The sequence below is a fragment of the Vulpes lagopus genome, chromosome 8 (genome assembly GCF_018345385.1).
Source record: "Vulpes lagopus strain Blue_001 chromosome 8, ASM1834538v1, whole genome shotgun sequence".
Lineage (NCBI taxonomy): Eukaryota > Metazoa > Chordata > Mammalia > Carnivora > Canidae > Vulpes > Vulpes lagopus.
Window position 1 is genome coordinate 91,754,910 of NC_054831.1, and position 24,586 is coordinate 91,779,495.

Below are 24,586 nucleotides of genomic sequence, written 5' to 3' on the forward strand. Positions count from 1 at the left end.
TATGCCACCCATGGCTTCTCATCTTAGAGTAAGCACCAAGGTCCTTCCAGTGGCCTACAGTGCCATGTATGACCAGACCCCTGCCACCTCTCAGACCGCATTTCCTACTTTCTACCCCTTGCCACCCTTGTGCCAGCTATACTGGCCACCTTGTTGCTTCTTCAACATGCCAAGCATTGATTCAAGGTGTCCCATCTTGTAGACTCAGTCACATTACAGTTAAAAACCTTAATTCTGGACTTAAACTGCCAAGGCTCAAATACTGCCTGTGTCTTCCAACCAGAAAGGCAGATAGTTTTGTGTCGTTTCTTCACTTATAAAATAATAAAATCTTATTAAGTGTATTATTTTTAAGAAGTCCCAAGGAACTTATCCATGTATATCAGCATAGTCCTTCACATGTCTTAAGTCTTCAAAATTATACATACAATGAACTTTCCTTTCTGTATGGCCCATACTCAGACATGACTATCCCTTTCTTCTATCTGTCAAAATTTGGCCACTTTTCATGGCTCAGAATAAGTATTTGCTGCTCTCCAAATGTTTCCCCCATTTATACAATATACTTAATAGCTCTACCATATATTATGCCAGCCATTTTCCTTTATTTCTCAATTATATAATTTGTTTTATTCTAACTCATCGATGCTTCTATACATTTGCTCCAAAGACTCTAAATACTCTATATTTGGTTTTTATGATTACTCTAACAGATTGCCACAAACCTGCTGGTCTAAAGCAACACAAACTTATTATCTTTGGCTCTTTACATTAGAAGTCTGACCTGGATCTGACTGAACTAAATCTAAGGGTTGGTGGGCTGAGTTCCTTTCTGGAATCTCTAGGGGAGACTTTGTCTCTTTGCTTTTTCTACCTTCTGGAAGCCACGTATGCTTCTTAGCTCTTGGACCCCTTCCATCATCTTTAAAGCCAACAATATCACATCTCTGACTGTTCTTCTGTAGTTGTAACTCCCTCTTATTCTCTCCTGTCTGACTCTTCCAATCGTAAGAACTGGCCCCTGCAGTTACACTGGAGACACTAGGATAATCCAGAAGGATCTCCCCATCTCAAAGTTCTTAACTAATTACATCTGTGAAGTCTCTTTTGCCCTGTAAGATAATATATTCACAGGGCCTGAGTATTAAGACTTGGACAATTTGGGGAGTAGAAGCTATTATTCTGCCAATCCCGCTTTTTTTTTCCCTAAAAGGAACAGTAGATAATTCATCTTTATATATCTCACAGTACCTAGCCCAGAATCATATTTGAGTTGGCTTGCAGGTTTTCTACAGATCGGTAGCAGTAATTTTACATTCCAGAAATGTGTGAGCTAGGCCTCTGAAAAGCATCTTGACTTAGGGTTGACCTTCTACATCACCATTTTGATGTATCCACTATGTTTGGGGGGCATTCTAGTATAGTTTTCAGAGGGGTAAGTGGAGGCGGTCTCCAGTATTTCATTACCCAATTCTTAAATCCACGCTCATTTGGCAGGAGCTGTGCAGTGAATACCGTAACTATGTGAGAAACGGACGCCTGCCCTGCACCAGAGAGAATGACCCCATTGAAGGCCCAGATGGGAAAATGCATGGCAACACGTGCTCTATGTGTGAGGCCTTCTTGTGAGTAGAACAGCAGCCACTGCTGCTGCATGTGGGAGGAGATGGGCCTGGCACAGGCAAGGGAGGTCAGATTGAAGGTTTTCTCCAGGAAGTAGATATGGAAGCTATCTCTGCATGGAGCACAAGGAATTATGATTATAAAGCCATATACTTGGTGCATGTCTTTGAGGTATTCTCCATTTTCTAAAACGTACATGAATTGTTCCATGTGCTCAGGGCAAATTCCTCTGAGTTAATGGCATACAAGACCTGGGATACCTGTTCTCTGTGTATATACTACCACGAATAATCCAAAGATGTGATCGTTAGGAGCTAACACATTGAACATTTGCTAACATCTAGTCAATATTTTCAAGCACCCTCACTGCTTTCTGGGGAGAAGGACAATATCTTTATTTTCCAGAAAAAAGTAGTGCTAAAAATTTGTTTACTGGTTTGCCATGACACGTGTGTCTTATTCTTTAAGCAACATTAAAAACAAAAAACAATATGGAGAGGTGTGCATTTACCTTCCTATTCCCAAGTTCAGTTGGTAGAGGTATGGAAGTAAAGGGATATTTCTATCTAGAGAGATTTTCCCCTTTAGGATAATATGGATAATATGTATTGGGTGCTAGGAGTGATTCTCCTCCTTCCTGTCTCTAACAGCCAGCAAGAAGCAAAAGAAAAAGAAGAAGCTGAATCCAGAACAAGAGCTAAGAGAGAAGCTGAAAAGGTAGTTATCCTGGAAGATTAATACTACACTGAATGATGAGGTTTTGCAGTTTCTCTATAAAACAACCACAACAGGGCAGCCCAGGTGGCTCAGTGGTTTAGCGCCGCTTTCAGCCCAGGGCCTGATCCTGGAGACCTGGGATCGGGTCCCGCATGGGCTCCCTGCATGGAGCCTGCTTCTCCCTCTGCCTGTGTCTCTGCCTCTCTCTGTGTGTCTCTCATGAATAAATGAATAAAATCTTTTTTAAAAATAGTATATAAAAAAATAAAAATAAAAAAATAAAATAACCACAACAACATAGAATTACTGAAAGCCTATGTAAGAGAATTCAAGGTTCATCTAGTCTAGGAATTGATAAAATTTTCTTAAGCGACCAGATAGTAGACATTCTAGGTTGTGGCCATTCAGTCTCTGTCACAACTCTGCTGTTGTGGCTATAAAGCAGCCGTAGATAATATGCAGATAAATGGGCATGACTGTGTTCCAATAAGACTTTATTTGCAAAACTAGGTGATGGGCCAGATTTTGCTTTCAGGCCATAGCTTGCACACATTTGATTTACTTCATTCTCATATTTTTAAATGAAGATTTAAAATCCTGAGAGAGGAATAACTTGCTTACAAAGGCAGTGGGAGGGCAGCCCGGGTGGCTCAGTGGTTTGGCACCGCCTTCGGCCCCAGGCATGATCCTGAAGTCCCTGGATCAAGTCCCACGTTGTCGGGCAACCCGCATGGAGCCTGCTTCTCCCTCTGCCTGTGTCTCTGCCCCTCTCTCTCTCTATGTCTCTCATGAATAAATAAATAAAATATTAAAACAAAAACAAAAACAAAGGCAGTGGGATTATTGACATCATAATCCACATCTTCCTATTTCAAAGTTCTCAAAGTTGAAAAATGGAAACAAAAGCATTCAAATATAGACTACCAGATGCCAAATCAAGCATTATTCCTAACCCACTATGCAGCTTTGGATGGCCACATTTGGTCACATCAGTTGTGTTCTATCTTTAATTATTTCTGGTACCAGAATTTTGGGAAAATAATACATTGCGCACGTGAGTTATCTGGGATAGTATTTTCTTGGTTTCGAAAAGACTTATTCTAAGTAGTCTTTTTCAGGTTTGTGGTCATTTGCTACCCCCCATCAAAGATGAGTGGCCAAGTTCTCAAAGAACCCAGTTTATTAAGGGATTCTTACTTACATGTGAGTGCAGATTCAGTTTGGATTTAGGGGCTAGATCACAAGGGGAAAAAAAAGAGAAACTTCTTTTTAAGCCATGCATGTTTAGTAGGAATTGAATGAGATGAGACAATTACCAGGAAGAAAAATATCCATAGGTCATTTTCTGTTCTTTCTAGAAAGCACTTGGAAGGAACCCAATAAAGTATTTATAAGAAAATACTAATGCTTTTGCCTTTTTTCCTCCTTTAGGATACATGCAGTGAATTTCGGAGTCTTGTACAAAATGGAAATCTTTTCTGCACACGAGAAAATGATCCCGTGCGTGGCCCAGATGGCAAGACCCACGGCAACAAGTGTGCCATGTGTAAAGCTGTCTTGTGAGTGCACAAATGAAGTTCCTGCTGTGGGTTGGCAGAGTTAGGGATGCAGAGAGCCAGGAAGATAATACCTATTGTGTTTGTCTTTTCTTTACATATGAAAGGAGGAAATGATTATCTGTAGAGTATTTTCAGTCAAATCTTTCCTTATAGAAGCCAAGATTCACAATTCTAGAAATAGACAATATATGACTAGGGTATTACATGCTCAATAAATTCTGAAGTAAAGGCTATCTATTAATAGATCACAATATTTTCTTGATAAAATTTTAAGTCCTTTGCTATCTGATGGATCCCTTCTCTAGATTATCTTTTAATTACCTCTGGGAAGATAACTTTTCTACCTACATTTTTGAAAATATCACATTTTTCACAAAATGAAAAATAGTTTTTAATGCAAATCTCAGAAGTACACATAAAATATTTCTGTCATTCAATATCCATTTACTGAACATCTACAATGTGCAATCTGAATAATGATTGTACACTAATGCATGACATAAATAGTCTTCTCAGAAACCATAGAGTTGACTAAGGATTAGACATGGGTACAAGTTAATAAAATATGAAGGAGGGGGATCCCTGGGTGGCGCAGCGGTTTGGCGCCTGCCTTTGGCCCGGGGCGCGATCCTGGAGACCCGGGATCGAATCCCACATCAGGCTCCCGGTGCATGGAGCCTGCTTCTCCCTCTGCCTATGTCTCTGCTTCTCTCTCTCTCACTGTGTGCCTATCGTAAAATAAATAAAATTAAAAAAAAATTAAAAAAAAAAAATAAATAAAATATGAAGGAGGAATGGCACCCAGATGACTCAGTCAGTTCAGCATCCAACTCTTGGTTTAGGCTCAGGTCATGATCTTAGGATCCTGGGATCAAGCCCCACATCGGGCTCTGCACTCTGAAGAGTCTGCTTCTCTCCCTCCCCTCTCCTCTTCCTCCCATTCTTTCTCTAAAATAAATAAATACATCTTTTAAAAATATGAAGGAGAAATTTCTAAATGATAAATGATGTATACAATGTGTTGTGGTACTTTAGAGAAGGGAGAGTTAATAGGAAATTTTATAGGGTAGTAGAATTGTACTTTATGATTTGGATAAGATGTGAATAGCCCAGGAACAGATGAGAGAAGAAAGAAAAAGCATAGGTAAAGCTCTAAAATTAAGGAAACAGTATGAACAGTAAAGAGCAAGTCATTTAGTTTAGGTACAACTTAGCTGAGTTTGGATGCTAGATTGAGGATTTTGAAGCTGATTCTATATATTGTGGGAAGCTGCTAAAGCTTTTCAGGTGGGAGAGTAAGTGGCATAAATATGGTTCCTTTGGGAAGATTCATGTGTGAGCAGTAAAAAAGGGAAAAAAGGGAAGAAAGGGACTAAGATTCCAAATGCTACAAGTGGAGGGGTGGGGGTGGGGGGTTGCAGGAGTCTGGAAGCAGTAACCAGAGTGATAGATATTAATAGGAGAGAAGGTGAGATGTGAAATCAGTGTTGTGGCAGCAACGGCTGTGGGAGCTGAGAGGTAGGGAGCAGAGACAGCTCTGATGTTTCATTCTCCATGAAAGGTAGAGATTCCAGGAGCCAGGGCACATTTGGTGGAGAAGGTAATTATTGCTGGATCTCTTGACTCTGAGGTGTTTGAGAAAAATCCAGCTGGAGAGTCACAGTGAGCATTTATGAAGTGCTAATAAATCACTCCTGTGGTCTTGCTTATGTTTATATACATGTTGGTTTTCCTCAACATCGGTGAGAGCTCTTCCAGGCAGAAAGTCGCCACATAATTCGTCTTTCTGTTTTCAGGGGAGGGCCTGCAACATGGTAGATGTTCAGTAAATGCTGGTGAATTCTATACACATCTAATTTGGTCAGAGGATGAGGAATTCGCAGAAATGCTCTCCACTCTCTGTAATCTATTATTCCTACCTCCCCCTTTCTAATTTCCAGCCAGAAAGAAGATGAAGAAAGAAAGAGAAAAGAAGAGGAAGATCAGAGAAATGCTGCTGGGCACAGTTCCCACGGTGGTGGCGGCAGTGGTGGAGAAGGAAAAGCTCAGGTGAGAGGATCTTTAATGTCCCCAATCCAGGTGGCCGTGGACATTGGTGCCATGACAGAGCCTATGGTAAAGTGGAACGTACGTCTTGCTGGTTTGAAAATGTCCTTGGAAGAACAGGGGAGCTTCCCCCCAACCTGGAGGGTGATAACTCAGCAATTTTTCATCCCTCTGGGCATCATTTTGACATCTTTAAACCCGGAAAGAATTAATATAATGACCTCATCCCAGTCTCCGGACTGCTTTTTACATAATGTGGCTCTCATGCCAATAATTGATCACAGGAGAGAAAGTGGTATAAACATGGAGATGTGCCACATCAGCATCACATGCTCTTCATTTTCTCTTATTCTCTCTTTCCCTCAGTGGAGCCACTGAGGCATATTTTCAGAGGCATATTTTCTGTTGATCCAAGACAGCATAAAACAGCACGGTTTTCCGAGGCAGATGGTTTGTGGTACGGCCCTGCCCCTGCCTGTAGGACTTGTGCAGCATGGACTAAATTACTTCATCTCACTGGACTCTAGCTCCCCTTATTCAACAGTACTCTTATAAGGAGAGAATAAAATAGTTTCGGCAAATTTTTAGCACATTTCCTGAGACACTTTTAAGGATCAGAATGACAGCAATTCCTTGGGCACGGGGACACCACTGCGTAAGATTACAGCTGCTTGATCTCTCCTCTTATGACCTTGGGATATCAAGACTGTTTGCTTCCAGATCTGACACAGGCTCAACATATGTCTTTGATAAATTCGGGCTGTTCCGTTTTTCTCTGTCTCCTTAAGGAGGCTACATCCTCACTCTCATGGGGTAGAGCTGGTAAGGCCCTTTGTCAGTCTTCAGAGTTTGCTGGAGCCTGTCTTCTTTGGCGTTTGCATAACTTTATACTTTCCTCCAGCATTCCTTTCTCCCTTCTACCTACCCCAGAGGTCAGATTTTTTTTTTCCTGTAAAGACCAAATAGCAAACATTTTAGGCATTCTGAGTTGTATAGTCTGTGTTGCTTCCATTCAGTTCTGCCACTGTTGTCAGAAAACAGCCGTAGATATACCTGAATGAGTGAGGGCATTTCACGTTTTATTTATAAAGTCCCATATATAAAAACAGGCAACAGGACAAATTAGTCCTGTAGGCTCTAGTTTGCTGACCCTTCATCTATACGATTAAGTCCCAGTCCGCTTTATAATTTCCCTGCATAAAGCCTTAAAAGCAACATTATTATCCATGACAACTGGCGTCTTAGAATATGGGTGATTCCAGTCCCCTCTCTGTAGAAAGCAGTGCTAGAAGTTATATATAAGAGGAGGTAAATAAGAACTTTCCTTACTCAAATTGCTGAACAAAGTTAACAGTAATGCAATAGCCCAGGTAGTCTGGAGACCTACTCTCCTCTCCTTTTTCAGGACCAGTGTGCAGAGTATCGGGACAAATTGCAAAATGGAAAACTCAGCTGTACTCGGGAGCGTGATCCTGTGCGTGATGCTGATGGCAAGTCTTACAACAATAAGTGTACCATGTGTAAAGAGATACTGTAAGTACTTCTTTCAACTGGCAGTCTAAAGGATAGTCACCACTTCCTCCTGAATGACTGGCTATTTCTCATTTAGTTACAGCTTCCTCCAGGAAAATTGCTCTTTCTGTTAATTCCCAAATATTGTCTCTTTCCCTTACATCCTCTGAGGAACAACAAGGCCTAGCAATGGCAGCTACTCAATGTCTGATTCCTACTCCATTTTCTGTCATAATTCTGTGACCTATAAGTACATCATGGTAGAAAATTGTGCTTTAGCACATATAATACCTAAATCCTATGCAGAATTTGTGAAGGTCATTTGGGATAGCTGAGCAGCGTAGTTCAAGAAGGTTGTTTCTTATATGGGTGCCACACATTTATTGTATAATCTAGGGTATGTTTCTTCTATTTTCCCATGGTGAATGGTACTGAATTGGAGTGCTTTTTAATCCAACTCAGCCAAGCTTGATTTATGTTACTGAGGCAAGTGTTACAACATAACCACTGCTGTATATTAAGGTAGTTTTCCAGGTGACCTTGATGGGTACTCATAGTTCTAAAATTTTATGCATACATCACAATGCTATTATGGCATTTAATTGATACCTATTTAATAATATGTAATGCTTCTCCACACAAACACCTTTTTCCTTAAAAAGAAATTACAATCTTGTGATAGCATAGGCCATGTGAGAAAATTTAATTAAATGAAATGGTGGATTTTACAGATAACAAAAGCTGAAAAAAAATTTTAAGTTCAAGGTCTCATAGGGGAGTGAACTTCAGAGCTGAAACTAGAATCCGGTTCCTCTGAATACCAGCCTAAAGTTCATTCACATTTTGAAAATTCTTTAATAGAAGCAGGGGAGTAGAATAGAGCAGTGCTAGGGTTTTAGCATCAGATGAATTTAGCTTCATCTGGAATAGGTTATTTCACTTTTTTAGTTTCCTATTTATAATGGGGGTAGAGGCAACAATAATATCGTAGCCATATAATGTTTCTTCTGAAAGTTAAATGAGAATTACCATGTAAAACTCTTAATACAGTGCCTTGCACAAAGTAGGCATGCAATAAATGTGAACTGTCACTCTTAATACCATCATTAGTGTTCAGTAAGTAGTACATATCAGCATGGATAGTAATAAATAATAACTGTTGTGATCTCTTATGCTTATACTGTGTTGTTCTTTTGCAACCTTCCACTTGCAAATATGATTAATATAATTGAGATAGCTTTTCACTTATGAATTTGTTTCTTTTTGCATCACATATTAAGAGTAGATAATTTTATTCAGGAACAAATGATGATCCTGAAATGCAGAAATTGTGAAGATAACATTTTTGCTGATACAATCAGTTTCATCTATAAGACACTAGCTGGAGTATTTAACAAAACACAACACAACTGGAATATACCTAGCAATCTTTGGAAATCATTGATCTGATAATAAATGATTTTTGACTGTCTGCTATGTAATTGGCACTACTCACGGACAAGCATTCTTCACATGAACAAGACAAACTTCCTGCTGTGGAACTGTAAATATAGAAAAGACAGATAATGAATAAATAAGCAAATAACTACATAGCACAAGGCCAGATAGTAATAAAAATAAAGAATAGTAAGTCAACAGAGAGAGATTGAAATTGCTGCTTTGTTTATGGTGTTCAGGGAAGGCCTAACATGTGAGGGACACCTGTAAAAAGTGAGTGAAGTGAAACATCTAGACATCTGGAGGAAGAAAGTTTCAGACAGAGCAAGAATCAATGCAAGCTTCTGAAGATATAAAATTACCAAGCTCAAGACACAGAGAGGAGGTCATCATGTCTTAAAATTATTGCATGGAAAATTGCAGAAAATGAATTTGGGGAGATCAAATAAGGTTATTTTAGCCCAAGAGAAGGACATTGGATTTTATTCTATCTGTGATTAGAAGTTACTGGATGCTTTTGATCAGAGCCATGATTATGACTAGCATTCCATTAAACTGAAGCATTCCAGTGCCCTTTTTTTCTAACGGTACTTGTTTAAAATGTCATGATTTTATATATGTTTGTATTTTCAGGATATATTTTACTATCATTTTACTACACAAAAGGGAACTCTCTAAAAAAACATATGTATTCATGTTATATACATTCATACACATGTTTGTTTTGTGTACAAAACCAAGTGAAACTTTGAAAGAGGGATAAGTATATTAGAATTTTGCAGTATTTGGATCCTGGGCCAACTGCATCAGAATGAAAATCAGTCTACAGAGTCCCAGTCTAGAAATTGACAGTAAACCTGTTGGGATGGTCAGTGGATCTGAATTTTAAAAAATCTCACAGGTGTTTCTTAAAGCCACAAAAACTTAGGGTGCCACAGACATAAATATTTTACCAGAAAAGTAAGAGATTAAAAACAACAACAACAACATGATCCTAAGGTACTTTCTAGATTACTTGTCTTTTCTCTCTCTTGGGCTCCATGCTATAAGAAATAATATTCTAATGTATTGCCTTACTCATCAAGTCACTAGAATGGTGAGTTGGTGAAGAATGAAAAGCCACAACTTATAATGAATGGATGAACACTGGGCTTAAGACCTGAAACTTGCCTCTAAATATCTGATGGGTTTAATATTGAGAAGATGTAATGGATTCAGCAAACTTGTTCTGTCTTGTCCTGGAATTGTGAAGTAAGACTGGAGGGCAGAAGTTAGACAGAGATAAATCTGGACACAAATAAAGGGAACTTTGGAATTACTTGAGTTGACTTTCTTATAATATCTACCTTATGTACCCTGTGATGAGGAAGCCTCCTTACTAATAACTGAGCAGCTGTCTGCCTTATGGATGCACAGAGATTCTCTGGGAAGGAGATGGTTTAGGGTACCCAAACTCTAAGGCTACTTCCAAACCTGAGTTTGGGCTAACAGGATGACTATCGACTCTTTTCTCTTTCAGGGAAAGAGAAGCAGGGGAAAAAAATAAGCATTCTGGCTACAGATCAAATGAGACTGAATCAGCATCAGAAAAGGTAAGTCATTAACTAGATTTTGACAAGAATGGTCTTTCTGTAAGTCAATACTTGGCAATCAAAAATATGGAAAGAGAGAGTCACTGTTGCCAACCAAGATCTTTGCCCTAAGAAGGTTAGAAGCCATCCTAAATGTCAATATTGCTAGTAACTTGTTCAATGTAGAAATTTAATGCCAAATGGAAATCTTTCAGTCTAATATATTGCAAAGCACTTTTATAAATAGTTGTCTGTTTTATTGTCACAACCACCTGGTCAAATACATTTTTTAACTTTATATTGTAGATGGGGAGAATGAGGCTCAGCTGCTGTAACAAATTCCTATCAACAGTGGCTAAACCAACACAAATTTTTATCATGCATTTCTGGAGTTCGGAAGCCCTAAATGGGTCTCATTGTATTAAAACCAAGGCATCAGTAAGGCTGTGTTTCTTTGTGAAGGCTCTAAGGAAGATCTGTTTCATTGCCTTTTCTAACTTCTAGAGGCTGCCTGCATTCTTTGCCTTGTGGCCACCTTTAAAATCCTCAGTGGCCGGTTGAATTGTTTTCAGGCTGCATCACTCTGATACTGACTTTCCTGCCTTCCTCTTTCACTCATGAGAAACTTTGTGATTACACTAGCTACCCAGATAATTCAGAATAATCTTTCCATTTTAAGGTCTAATTAGCAATCTTAATTCTATCTTCAACCTTAATATTTCCTTACCATGTAAGGCTACATACTTACAGGTTCCAGGAATTAGAATGTTGACATGTTTGTAAATCATTATACTGCCTCCCAGCAAGTATAGCCACCCAGTCAGTGGCTGCCTGACTCTTGAATCAAAATCTTCAAATTTTCAAGCCCTAATACTATGTGAAATCAGTCATTTACACTGTAATCTTTCTTCTTCTTAGGACACGTGTGATGAGTTTAGAAGCCAAATGAAAAATGGAAAACTTATCTGCACCCGAGAAAGTGACCCTGTCCGGGGTCCAGATGGCAAGACACATGGCAATAAGTGTGCTATGTGTAAGGACAAACTGTGAGTATTTTCAAAAATGGGACTTTAATTGCGAATATTGAAGTATAATAATAATTTCTCATCAGTTTGAGAAAATGACTTCTTTTTAAAAACAGATCTAATTATTAATGAGGTGTTTGTTCACTTTGGCTGAAATGGTATTTTTGCATTTTTTTCTTCAAGGGAAAGGGAAGCAGCAGAAAGAAAAAAGAAAGAGGAGGACAACTTGAGAAACACAGGAGAAAAGAGTAATGAAAACCAGGTAGTGTGTGTTAGACAACTAATACTTAAAGCTGGATGCTTGGCTGTAAGGTTAATTCATTCAGCAACTATTTATGGAATGTCTGCTGTGTCCTACACATTGTGTGTTTGATGATGAACAGCAAAGCATGGCAAGGTCTTGCAAAGAAATAGCGTTCTATTCAATGTCCTGAAAGCAACTCTGATGCATTTACCACGTGTTTACAGGACCAATGACAGTCGTCAACTTATTGCAATTATTAAGTGGATTTCTTCTTTATTTTTTAAAAAAGATTTATTTATTTATTTATTTGAGCAAAAGAGAGCACGTGCATATGGGTGGTGGGAGGGGCATAAGGATGGAATCTTTAAGCAGGCTCCTCACTGAGCATGGAACTTGGTGTGGGGCTCAGTCTCCCAATCCATGAGATCTTGACCCAAGCCAAAACCAAGAGTTGGACACTTAAGTGGCTGAGGGCACCCCTCTTCTCTTAAGTTTTATAGCAAATAATTAAGCAAATAGATACCAAAATTACAAACAAAATAACAAATATCAAAAACTTGGAGCTCCAGATGATAAATTCCTGACTAGGTATTCCAGTACCATCTTCTATTCAATATGGGCTTTAAAAATAATGTTTAATGCTTTACAACACTAACATATAGAATATGGCACAGCACAATCTCTTCTAATCCATCCAGGGACTCCAGTTAGAGAAGAGAACATCATAGGGGAAGGGAAGAAAACATAAGATAAGATGAAAATTGAGAAAGAGGCAAACCATGAGACACTGAACACTAGGAAACAAAGTGAAGGTTGCTGGAGGAGAGGTAGATAGAGGGAAGGGGTAATTGGGTGATTGGCATTAAGGAGGGCACTTGATGTAATGAGCATTCTGTGTCGTATGCAACTGATGAATCACAAATTCTACCTCTGAAATTATTTTTAAAATAACATAAATAAATAAATAAGCTATTCCACTTTTTAAAAAGTGAGAGGAAGAAAGAAAAGAGAAATCATAAATTTTCCCCAGGAAATTTTCCCATTAATGAGGGAATTTTTCAGTAGGTCTATATTGCCTTACAAAATGAACCATTAATAGTAATTTTCCTTTTTAAAAAATATGTTGGGAATATCTGTTATGCTTTTTGGTAAATGAATGGCCTTGAGAAAGGATTCTGTTATACCACTTCAAATGATCTCTATAGGCTGTCTATTCTATTTATAATCTTGGTCACTATTTTTCTTTTTTAATATCTATTTGAGAAATTTTGAACAAAAAATACTCTATTCATATATGAAAAATATCCAGACATTTTGTGTGTTTGTGTGGCAAAAAGAGAGCTATGGTCTTACCTACATATGCATAGTAAAACTTTTTACAAAGCACATACATCATCATATTTTAACCTCTGTTTTGAACAAAAGATTTACAATAGTCATGTTTCAGTTTCAAAAAGGAAAGAAAACTTTTATTATTATTATTAATTATTATTATTATTATTATTATTATAGAAACCTAACAGGAACAAAAGAGCAAAGGATTATATACATAGATGAAGGTAATAGTAGGCAATAAATGAAAATAAGGCAAAGTTACATCAAATCAGGTACTTACAACATCCAACTTCATTAGCTGGGGAAGCCCTGTGGATAACAGCCAGGCTGGAGTCCCAACTGAGAGGCCTGGGGGAGACCATCCCCATAAGGGCCATATGTACAGGGCAAATTGTAGGGTTTGAAATTAAACATTCGTGTACCTACCTGCAGTTTTCAGTGAGCTGCATTTCTATGTTACCATGTTTCTGCATTTTCAAGGAGCCTTGGCTATGTCTATCTGCCTCCCCTCCTGGATTCCATGCCAGAGGGGCCAGCCCGGTCTGGAACAGGAGGGGGTATGAGACAAGATTTATAACTCCTGGCATCTAGAACAGAAGGTCCAGTTCTGATGTGGAGACCAGATAATATGTTTTAAACAATGAGGCTCCCAAGGTTATTCATACAGCATGAGGCTCACAAACAATATTCATTCCTTAGCTTGCCTGTGTACACACAAGTCCAAATAGTCGACTATGCAGGAAAAGTCATAAAAACATTTATCTATATAGAACACCTTCCCAGTACAAACTTTCAGTTCTAGAATAAATGTCATGGAGATATACAAATGGAGAATACAGTCAGTAACATTGTATTAACATTGTATGGTAACAGTAACTAAATTTATTGGGGTGACCATTTTGCAAAATGTGCAAATGTCAAATCCCTATGCTATATACCTAAAACTTACATAATATTGTATGTCAGTTACACTTCAGTAAAAAGATAAATAAGCCCTCCCTAAATCCATGCAGTAGGTGATATTGTTGCAGTTTTTCAGTTGAGAAAAACTCAGAGAAGTTAACTACACACAGGTAATAAGAGCTGGAGATTGCACTTATAAAGCAAAGAATGCATTATGGGCAGATGGGTGCTATCATAAACACACATACACACACACACACATATATACACATAGTATTTTGTGTAGCTGGAAAAGGAACTGATACTAACAACTTCCAAAATGATGGCTGTAGACATTTAATATTTTGATCAAGTTTTCAATTCCAGAGAACATTTTTTAATGCTGCAGATAAAAGTAGATATGGAGTTGTTCATGGGTATCATGATTTAAAGAAAGGAAAGGGGCACCTGGAAGGTTCAGTTGGTTGAGCGTCTGACTCTTGATTTCAGCTCAGGTCATGATCTCATGGTGATGGAGTTGAGCTCCATGTCGGGCTCTGTGCTCAACTTGGAGTCTTCTTGTCCCTCTCCCTCTGCTCCTCCCCCACCCCATGCTCCCTCTCTCTCTCTCTCTTTCTCTCTGTCCAAAGTAAATAGATAAAATCAAGAAAGAAAGAAAGAAAGAAAGAAAGAAAGAAAGAAAGAAAGAAAGAAAGAAAGAAAGAAGAGAAAGAAAGAAAGAAGAAAGAAAGAAAGAAAGAAAGAAAGAAAGAAAGAAAGAAAGAAAGAAAGAAAGGAAACTGCCATCTAGGTTACGAGCAGTATTTTTTCAAGATAATCTCCCCATATCTCTCCTTTGGCTCTTTGAGCTTGCAGGTAGTTTATGACAAATCTCTATTGATGTCTAAAAATTTCATCAGAGATCCTGTGGACTCAGTTCCATTGTCCTCTTTTTAAAGTTCTTATTTTTCAATGACTATAAAAGGCAGCTTTATCTTCTTACAAGTGTTTAGTAGTATTCTCTGCCAGGTGAAAGCTCAGAAAATAAGAAAGTTTGTTAGCAGATTTCTGATCACAGTTCCAACATTGATTTACTTAATCTCTCTGAGCTTTATTTTCTTGTCTATAAAATGAGAATAATGAGTGTTTATCTTCTAGGTTTTTTGTGACAAGCAAAGGAAGTTCGTTAAAGCATACAACAAAATGCCTGGCATATAATAATGGAGTCTTGATTTTTTTAAAAATTATTTTGTTCTTGAGGAACATAGATAAATGTCTTGCCAAAAGAGCACCTGTTGGTTCATTCTAGGGCTTTTTATGTGTGGAGTAATGAATACAGCTTCAGGGAGACAGGTTTGGGGCTCAGCCTGCTAAGAATTGTATTTCCATAGTACAGACTGCCTGAGGCAGTAGTGAAATTCCACTGGGACAGGGTAATTATTTGAGGGGGATGCTTTTGAGAAGATTCTAACTTCCTAAGCAGATATTGAATAAAATGCCTTGACATACACTCCATCTCTAAAATTTTGTTTTCTCTAGATTTTATTTCCCTCCTCAAATATTATGAGTTTACATCTCACAAATTATGTTCTAAGTTTTAGAGATCAGACTATCATGGCAACATCTTTTCTCTGTTCCTCTTGGCAGGATCAGTGCCACGAATTCCGGAGTATGGTGAGAGAGGGGAAGCTTATCTGCACCAGAGAAAATAACCCTGTTCAAGGTCCAGATGGCAAGATGCACGTCAACAAGTGTGCTATGTGTCAGAGCATCTTGTACGTGAAGAGGCTTATCAATCAGTTTGATATTTTGTGCTTATTTGTGAAGAGACAGATCTTTTTAATTTGAAACTTTAGGCCCTGGTCATTGCACATTAAAAACATACGAGGTCTTCACTTTAGAAGAGGATAGTGAGCTTCCAAAACAATCTCACAAGAAATTTTTATTTTTGTGATAGGAAGCATAATCATACCTAGAATATCTGAGACAGGGAGATAGCTATTGTATAGTGTCAAAGTCCCTGGCTTTCAAAGAGGAAGTACATCAGGTGAGTAATGGGAGACATGCCAGTTCGCTTTGCAGTGCCTCACTTCCTCTTGTATGTATAGGAAACAATTTCTACATAATAGAGTTTTCTCAAGGATTTAAGATTATATTTTTTAACATTTATAAACTTTAAAGCAATATAACTACATAAAGAAAATATTGGAGAGTTCAGTTTTCATTTAATATGAAAAAGAGAAAAGAAAGATGAAGCAACTCTGTATGAGAGCCATACAAATATTTTATTAAGGAAAAAAAATGCAATGGTCTTCTAGGAGCATAAGATTCTGGATGACAGTGTGGTAACTGAATTTATTAAAGTTGATAGCATTGCCATAAATGCACTATGAAAATTTCAAGAATTAAGAATCACTAATTTAAAAAAAGTATTTCAGATATATTTTTTTGAGATATGAGAAAACAGTGTTAGATTTGCTAAGGTTTAGAATTGAAGAAATACTTCATTTAAAAAGCTGAGTAAAAAAAAAATTCAGTAAGAACCCTATTTAAAAAATCCTATCCTTTTTAATTCTTTAGCCAGCGAGAAGCGAGCGAAAGAAAAAAGAATGACGAAGAAAATTCAAGTGCCAAGCCCTCAGACGATGCAAAGGTCATTTCTTAAAAGATGCGAAGATAACTGCTTTCCCTTTCATCCTCAGAATCTGACATTCTCCTCCAGTTTTTGGATAATAAAAATACCAATGTTTTGCTTCAAAGAAAATAGACTTTGCTAGTATTTCATTTTGGTTATAACAACATTTTTATCTGGCTTTAAGGTTTAATATTTTTCTCAGTTTTGTAGAGGATTTGCCCACACTGTGTGTCAATTGTTGCTCTATTCTCTCTTTGGGAGAAATACAGATTGAAAAATAGTGTGTAGGGCAGCCCGGGTGGCTCAGCGGTTTAGCGCCACTTTCAGCCCAGGGCCTGATCCTGGAGACCCGGGATCGAGTCCTATGTCGGGCTCCCTGTGTGGAGCCTGCTTCTCCCTCTGCCTGTGTCTCTGTCTCTGTCTCTCTCTGTCTCTGTGTGTGTGTGTGTCTGTGTCTCTCATGAATAAATAAATAAAATCTTAAAAAAAAAAAAAGAAAAATAGTGTGCAAAATTCCTTACCACCTCAATTACGTGCTTTCCTCTGACACGAAAGGTGTAATGAGGCTTCAGGTAGCTTGTTGACACTGATTTTTACAATTCAGGTAATATAAGCTAATTTCAAATCCTTCCCTTTAGCTTCTCTCCTTGATGTCTTTTCTATTTCCTCCAGATAGTTTTCTTAGCATCAACCAATTGATAATGTGCATGTGTGATTTGCCTTTTCTATTTACTTTTCAAGGCTGCAAAGAAGACATCTTCATTCAGTACTTTGCAGTGATAATCATATTTGTAGCATTAGATTCCTATAATATTGCCCTTTGGTCAAGAGAACAGCTCATGTGGAAAATGAGGGAAAGGAAGCAAGGAAGGAAAGGAGGAAGGAGACAAGCTCCATCAAGTGTTCCCCTCTGCATTTCCAGGACCCAGGCAGAGAGGTTTGGAATGAAGTGGGGAATGGAAAGTTTAAAGTCTGGGCATTCCTTGGCCTCCACTGCCAAGATAAGTGCAATGATTCTGAACTCAGAGCTAAGAAAGGACTTTCTAAAACTATGGGTTTCTTCTTCTTTTTTTTTTTTAGAAACGGGAAGAATCCTGTTCACTTTCCCTTTCTCATTTTCTAGGATGAGTGCAGTAACTTTCGGCAGTACGTGAGGAATGGCCAGCTCATATGCACTCGGGAGAATGACCCTGTGAGTGGTGCTGATGGAGAATTATACAAAAACAAGTGCCACATGTGCAGAGCTGTCATGTGAGTAAGAGGACTCTGTTACCCTTCCAGCTAGTGGGGTAATTGCATTGTTATTTTTTTAATTTTTCAATTTTTATTTTTTGGTGTAAAGGTTGTTTTTATTAAAGCATGGGAACAGGACCCATGGGAACTGCACCTTTAGAAGCTGCGGATTAAACGTGTATGCTCATGAATCCATGGTATCCTTAAAATAAATCTTTAGATTCAAGGCCCTTAAGTTGAGAACACCTGATATAGGAGACAGGAAATCCAGATATGAATTCTAACCCAGATATTTACTAGCTGTGGCACCGGAAAAAAAAATTTTTTTTCAACTCTCAGGATCATAGCTACAAGAAATTCTTCCAAATCTTTTTTTCATAACTAGATCAGACTCAACAGGGAAGTCTTTTTCAGAAATACAAATTTTTACATCAAAAATGTATTTGGCATAAAATTCAAGGCTAAGGAATTTGTTGTTTAGAAGGGGTTTCTGAGTTACTTTGATAAATAACCATATTTGGGGACCAATGGACATGATAGATACTGATGATGGTGGTTATGAAAACACTGTAAACACAATCAAAATCATCAGTATTCTTTTTTAGCTCTTTGTAGTATGTTCCTAGAAACAGCAATTACCAATACTACCTTCATTTTATGTTCCAGAAAAGCTAAGCTCAAGGAATTTAAGCAACCTGTTCAAAGTCATAGATCTACTAAGTGATGAGTGCCCTAAAGCAGTTCCCCATTGTGTACTTTTCTTTACATCATTGTCCTCTGGTTGATGTTCTGGTTTCTATCATACTTTATTTAGGATTGCTTAGCTTCCCACTGGAAGTTGTAGGTGATAGTCTTTGTGGCTATAACTTTAAGTTACTTTTTATCTTCTTCTGTAGTGAAAAAGAAGCTTTGGAAAGGGCAAGATATAGAAAAAAACCATCCCACGTTAGATTTATGGAGGAAAACAGCCCAACTTCCTCCAGTTCTTCTCTGGTAAGAATGACTACTCCTGAAAAGCCAGTTATTAATGCATTTTTTTTATTTTTTTTATTTTTTATTTTTTATTTATTTTTTTTTAATTAATTTTTATTGGTGTTCAATTTTCCAACATACAGAAAAACACCCAGTGCTCATCCCATCAAGTGTCCACCTCAGTACCCATCACCCATTCCCCTCCAACACCCGCCCTCCTCCCCTTCCACCACCCCTAGTTCGTTTCCCCGAGTTAGGAGTCTTTATGTTCAGTCTCCCTTCCTGATATTTCCCAACAGTTCTTTTCCCTTCCTTTATATTCCCTTTCACTATTATTCATATTCCCCATATTAATGCATTTATGTTTGGAGTCTGTTGCCACTCGCCTTCCATGAGCTTCATTTCCATAGAAAGTCTTCGGAAAGTATAATACAGGGTCTCTTGGGTAGCGCTCAGTGGTTGAGCGTCTGCCTTTGGCTCAGGGCATGATCCTGGAGTCCAGGGATCGAGTCCCACATCAGGCTTCCTGCATGGAGCCTGCTTCTCCCTCTGCCTATGTCTCTGCCTCTCTCTCTCTCTCTCTCTGTGTTTCATAAATAAATACAATCTTTTTATAAAGAAAAAAAAAGGAAAGAGTAATACAGTATAGCTCCAAACCCTTTTTATGTATTTCATGCTCAGTGAGAGTTCTGGGATTACTCATCAATGCATTATTCTGTGCTCTTTTAGGTTATTAGCCCTGTTCCAAGCCAATATAGTACATTATTGAAAAATTAACATATAGGTGTGTCATGAAGGTGATTTATTGCACATATGGTCATATTAATAGTTAGGAACCTCGATTGTGAATTTCATCAGGCCAAAAAGACTCTTCACTCAGCCCCCTCTCTCTCCCTCTCCCCAAACCAACCCTCTTGCCCATAGCCTAGAAGGGTGTGTGGAGCATGTTCACACTGGTGAAATTCCACCAATCAGCAATTCACAGTGGTTAAAGCTCATTTATTCAAAATGCAAGCTCATGGCCATCAGTAACATACACCTTAGTGTAAATTAGCCTAACAGGTTTGCTTTTTTAGAGCTTTGCCAAGGTCAGGAATAGAAGAAAGAAAGGGAATAGGAGAGCATGAGGAATATTCATAAAGTACAGTATCAAATTGGCCTCTAAAAGTGAAACTTTAGCAGCTAGTCTGATGACCCAGAAAAAAGAGAAAGAAAAGTGTCAAACATGAATTTTATCTTATTATTTGCCCAATTTAAGCAGGATAGTAGATGAGTTGCACTAGTGAACTACATATTAATTACATATTTCTAGAAAATTAGATGCTACCCTAGGAGTCCCATAAACATGAAGAGAAAATATTCACAAAATCTGTTCTTTTTTTCCTCTAGCTTTATTGAGACATAATTGAAATATAACACAGTGTAAATTTAAAATGTCAGTGTGTTGATTTAGTACACTTTAAAAAAAAAAAGATTTTATTTATTTATTTGAGAGCGAGAAAGAGAGTACACACAAGTTTGTGGAGAGAGGCAATGGGAGAGGGAGAAGCAGACTCCCTGGTGAGCAGGGAGCCCAATGTAGGGCTTGATCCTAGGACTCTGGAATCATGACCTGAGTTGAACGTAGAAGCTTAACTTATTGAACCACCCAGGTGCCCCAATTTAGTACACTTTCATGTTGCAAAATGATACCACTGTAGCGTTAGTGACTAGTGCCATCACCTTACATAATTATCATTTTTGTGTATGTGGTGAGAACATTTGATATTAAGACTTACCTTTTTAAGGATATAATACAGTATCATTAGATATAATCACCACGTATTATACCCCAGAACTTATTCATCTAGTAAGTGAAAGTTTGTACCCTTTGACCAACATCTCCCATTTCCCCAAATCCCATTCCCTGGTAACCACCATTCTATACTCTGTTTCTGAGTTTGCATCTTATGATATCATGTAAGAGATATCATACAGTATTTGTCTTTCTCTGACTTACCTCATTTAGCATAATGTCCTAAAGATTCATCTAAATTGTTATAAGTGACAGGGTTTCCATCTTTCTCATTGAATAATATTCAGTGAAAGAATAATTATTCTCGTTGAATAATATTTCAGTGGAGTGTCTGTGTGTGTGTACGGGTGGGGCGGAAGGTGACATATATTCTTTATCCACTTATCCAGTGATGGGCACTTAGGTCATTTCCATATCTTGACTATTACAAATAATAAAATCTGTTCATCTTTAAAAAACATTCTACTGAAGTATAATAGTCATATAGAAGAAGTATGCTTATCATGAGTGTAAATGCAATATCATGAGGCTAACTGCAATATCACAAAGTGCCCACACTTGTGTTATTAGCACCTAGGTCAAGAAATAAGATACTGCCAGCAGACCAGGGGCCTCAAGGTTCTTCCTAATGTACCATCTGCTTTTGAGCTGAGCTTTCTCTTGGAGAAGAGAACCATATTCATTATTCATTTTGTCATCCATTCATTCATTCATTCATTCTAGGTGTTTATTGAACACCTACTGTTTTCCAAGCATTATTCATGTGTATGAGAACAGAAGCAAAGCAAACAGAACTCTCTACATTCATGGAGTTTGTATTTGAAGAATATTGATACTAGATAATGTGAACAAATAAGATATAACTCCAAGGTGAAAATGAAATAAAATAATGATATAATAAATACTAGGATCAGGGTGAGGGGGTACAATTTTAAGTAGCCTATGTAGAAAAGCACTCTGAGGCAACATTTATACCAAGGTCTAAAGGGATTGATGCCATATGTGTTAAGTAAGAGGACAGGATTCCAAGAAAAGAATAGCAGAGCCCCAAGGAAGGAGTCAAAGGACATCAAGGAATCCAGTGTATTTGAACTAGAGTGACCTCAGAGAGAGCCATAGAAGAGGAAGTCATTAGAGTAACAGGAGGCCATATTATACAGGATTTTGTAGACCATATTAAAGATACTGACTTTTTATTCTGAATGAAGATTTTAAGAAGAGGAGTGATGTGATCTGATTTATTTTTAAAAAGAATAACTCTGCCTGGTATGTTGAAAATACACTACAGGGAGGCAAGAGCAAAATCTGGACAGTGAGTTAGTCATAGCAATAATCAATGGAGAGATGATGCCAGTTTATACATGGTAGTAATGGTAGAAGTAATGAGAGGTGGTTGGATCCTGAGTCTGCTCTGAAGGTGGAATCAACCATAATTGTTTCAGAGTTGTTGTACCATGTAAGAAAAAAGGAGAGGTAGCCTGTTGTTGTTTCTTTGTAATGTAGTTTTGAACCTTGTAGCAGCATATACCTGAAATAATATTAAGGATATATCTGGTTTAGTCCTACCTTTGCCAGCGATGCATAAAAGGTGTTTGTCTAAATTCTCCCTGAATATCTATCAGTATGGAACTCACCATAATCTAAAGCACTCCATTGGATGTTTGAATTATTTTTTTAAGATGTTATCTATTTTATTTTAGAGAGAGGGGGATCTTTAGTATTTTCTTATGTAATATACCAACTCTGAACCATTTATGGTTGACTCCACCTTCAGAGCAGACCCTGGATCTATCCACCTGTCAAAGCCCCTTGCTCTCCCCCTCTGCTCCTGTCCCCAATTGCATGCATGTGCATAAGTGCATGTGCTCAATCTCTCTCTCTGTCTCTGTCTCTGTCTCTCTCTCTCTCTCTCTCTCTCCCTCTCTCTCTCATAAGAGAAATAATGGGGACGGGGTAGAAGGGGAAGAATAGGGACAAGCAGACTCCACACTGAGTGTGGAGCCTAAAGCGGGGATCCATCTCATGACCCTGAGATCCTGACCTGAGCAGAAAGCAATAGTCAGCCGCTCAATGAACTGAGCCACCCAGGCACCCCTGGATGTTTGAATTATTTATCAAAACAAATAAACTAGCAAACAGGTACTTCTTTATGCCTCTGGAATGAATGCCTACACATATGGTACTATTAAATTTTCTATTTCTTCTGTTTCAAAAAAGTGATTTTCAAGGAATGTAAAAAATTTTTTTTAAAGATTCTTATTTATTCATGAGAGATGCAGAGAGGCAGAGACATAGGAAGAGGGAGAAGCAGGCTCCCTGTGGGGAACCTGATGTGGGACTTGACCCCAGAACCCCAGGATCACAACCTGAACCAAAGGCAGATGCTCAACCACTGAGCCACCCAGGTGCTCCTTAAGGAATTTTTAAATTTAATCTAAGTTACCAAGTTTATTGGGATACAGCTATAACATTTCCACATTATTGTTTTAATGGTCTCCATATAGTGAAACCCTCTTTTTATTTTTCATATTGGTAATGTATATTTCTTGCCTTTCAATCAGTTTTGCAAATGGCTTATAAGTTTATTAATCTTTTTAAACAACCAGTGTTTGGCTTTGTTCTGTTTTTTATTTCATAAATTTCTATTCTGTATTATTATTGTCTTCTGTTTTCTTTGAGCTTAAGTTGTTTATTATTTACTGACTTCTTGACATGGAAGTTTAGATCATTGATCTGAAAACTTTCTTCTTTGCCAATTATGTATTTAGTTATAACTTTCCCTCAAATCTCTGCATTAGCTGCTGTGATTTGATAGTTTATATTTTCATTACCATTCAATTTAAAACCTTTCTACATTCCATTATGATCACTTTAAGTCATGAATTATTTGTGTGTTGTTGATTTTTAAATAGTGAGTTTCTATGATCTGTGCTACAGTTCTCTTACTAATGTTTCAGATGTGATTGAGGAAATCAAAAGATTTTTTCCAAGCCCATCTCTCTTGAGTGCCATTGAATAAATCTGATTTATGTTTTACTTCTTCAGGATTCTGAGATGTGCAAACACTACCGAGTATTGCCAAAGATGGGTTATCTTTGCCCAAAAAATTTACAGCCTGTCTGTGGTGATGATGGCCAGACATACAACAATCCCTGCATGCTCTGTCATGAAAACCTGTAAGTATATAAGTTGCACTATTATATCTTCAAGCGTAGAGTTCTTGACTATGGTGATGCCCCACAGATCTACACTCATATCAATTTGAGGTGTGTTGCACCAATTTACTAATCCTAGCAGCTAAAAATTCAAATTTTGTGGATGATCTTATTCAAATATAAAATAGAGAGGTTATCCTTTTGATTAAATTGCTTATATACTTTACTGAGTGGAAAAGAAAGTGGTGAGGTTACAACAATTAGAGAAAGTGTCTATTAGCCCATATACACTCACGGGAATGTGAACATTGTCCATTCATGATGTAAAAAGAAAAAAGGGGCAGCCCAGGTGGCTCAGCAGTTTAGCACCGCCTTCGGCCCAGGGTGTGATCCTGGAGACCTGGGATCGAGTCCTGTGTCGGGCTCCCTGCATGGAGCCTGCTTCTCCCTCTGCCTGTGTCTCTGCCTCTCTCTCTCTCTCTCTCTCTCTCTCAATCTGTGTCTCATGAAAAGAAAGAAAGAAAGAAAGAAAGAAAGAAAGAAAGAAAGAAAGAAAGAAAGAAAGAAAGAAAGAAAGAAAAAGAAAAAAGGTTGAGAATCATTGCTATGTTGAGTCAGCCCAGCCTATAATTTCTACTGGGCCTTATGACTACCTGATAGTCACATATTTCCCATCCTCTCCAAGTCTTCTTCTTGAAGCAGAAGTGGTATCATTCAAGATAAAGCATCCTGGAACAAATGGTGGACTTGGAGTGGGTGCTCAGATTTATTATTGTCTGTGCATCTGTGGGCATATTATTTCATCATTCTCAGATTCATTTTTTCCATTGGACAAGTGTAGACCA

At 37.9% G+C, this 24,586-nt stretch overlaps 1 protein-coding gene across 1 annotated transcript in view; it reads left to right on the forward strand.

Annotated features, from left to right (window-relative positions):
- The window catches only part of SPINK5 (serine peptidase inhibitor Kazal type 5), a 79,435-nt gene that overhangs the window by 49,487 nt on the left and 5,362 nt on the right, over positions 1-24,586 (forward strand). Inside the window, exons 19-31 of the mRNA XM_041767289.1 lie at positions 1,498-1,625; positions 2,274-2,340; positions 3,772-3,899; positions 5,840-5,948; positions 7,351-7,478; positions 10,414-10,486; positions 11,384-11,511; positions 11,674-11,752; positions 15,599-15,726; positions 16,532-16,604; positions 17,710-17,837; positions 18,716-18,812; positions 23,632-23,762. Coding sequence (XP_041623223.1) covers positions 1,498-1,625; positions 2,274-2,340; positions 3,772-3,899; positions 5,840-5,948; positions 7,351-7,478; positions 10,414-10,486; positions 11,384-11,511; positions 11,674-11,752; positions 15,599-15,726; positions 16,532-16,604; positions 17,710-17,837; positions 18,716-18,812; positions 23,632-23,762 — 1,397 coding nt within the window. The remainder of the gene's footprint in view (positions 1-1,497; positions 1,626-2,273; positions 2,341-3,771; positions 3,900-5,839; positions 5,949-7,350; positions 7,479-10,413; positions 10,487-11,383; positions 11,512-11,673; positions 11,753-15,598; positions 15,727-16,531; positions 16,605-17,709; positions 17,838-18,715; positions 18,813-23,631; positions 23,763-24,586) is intronic.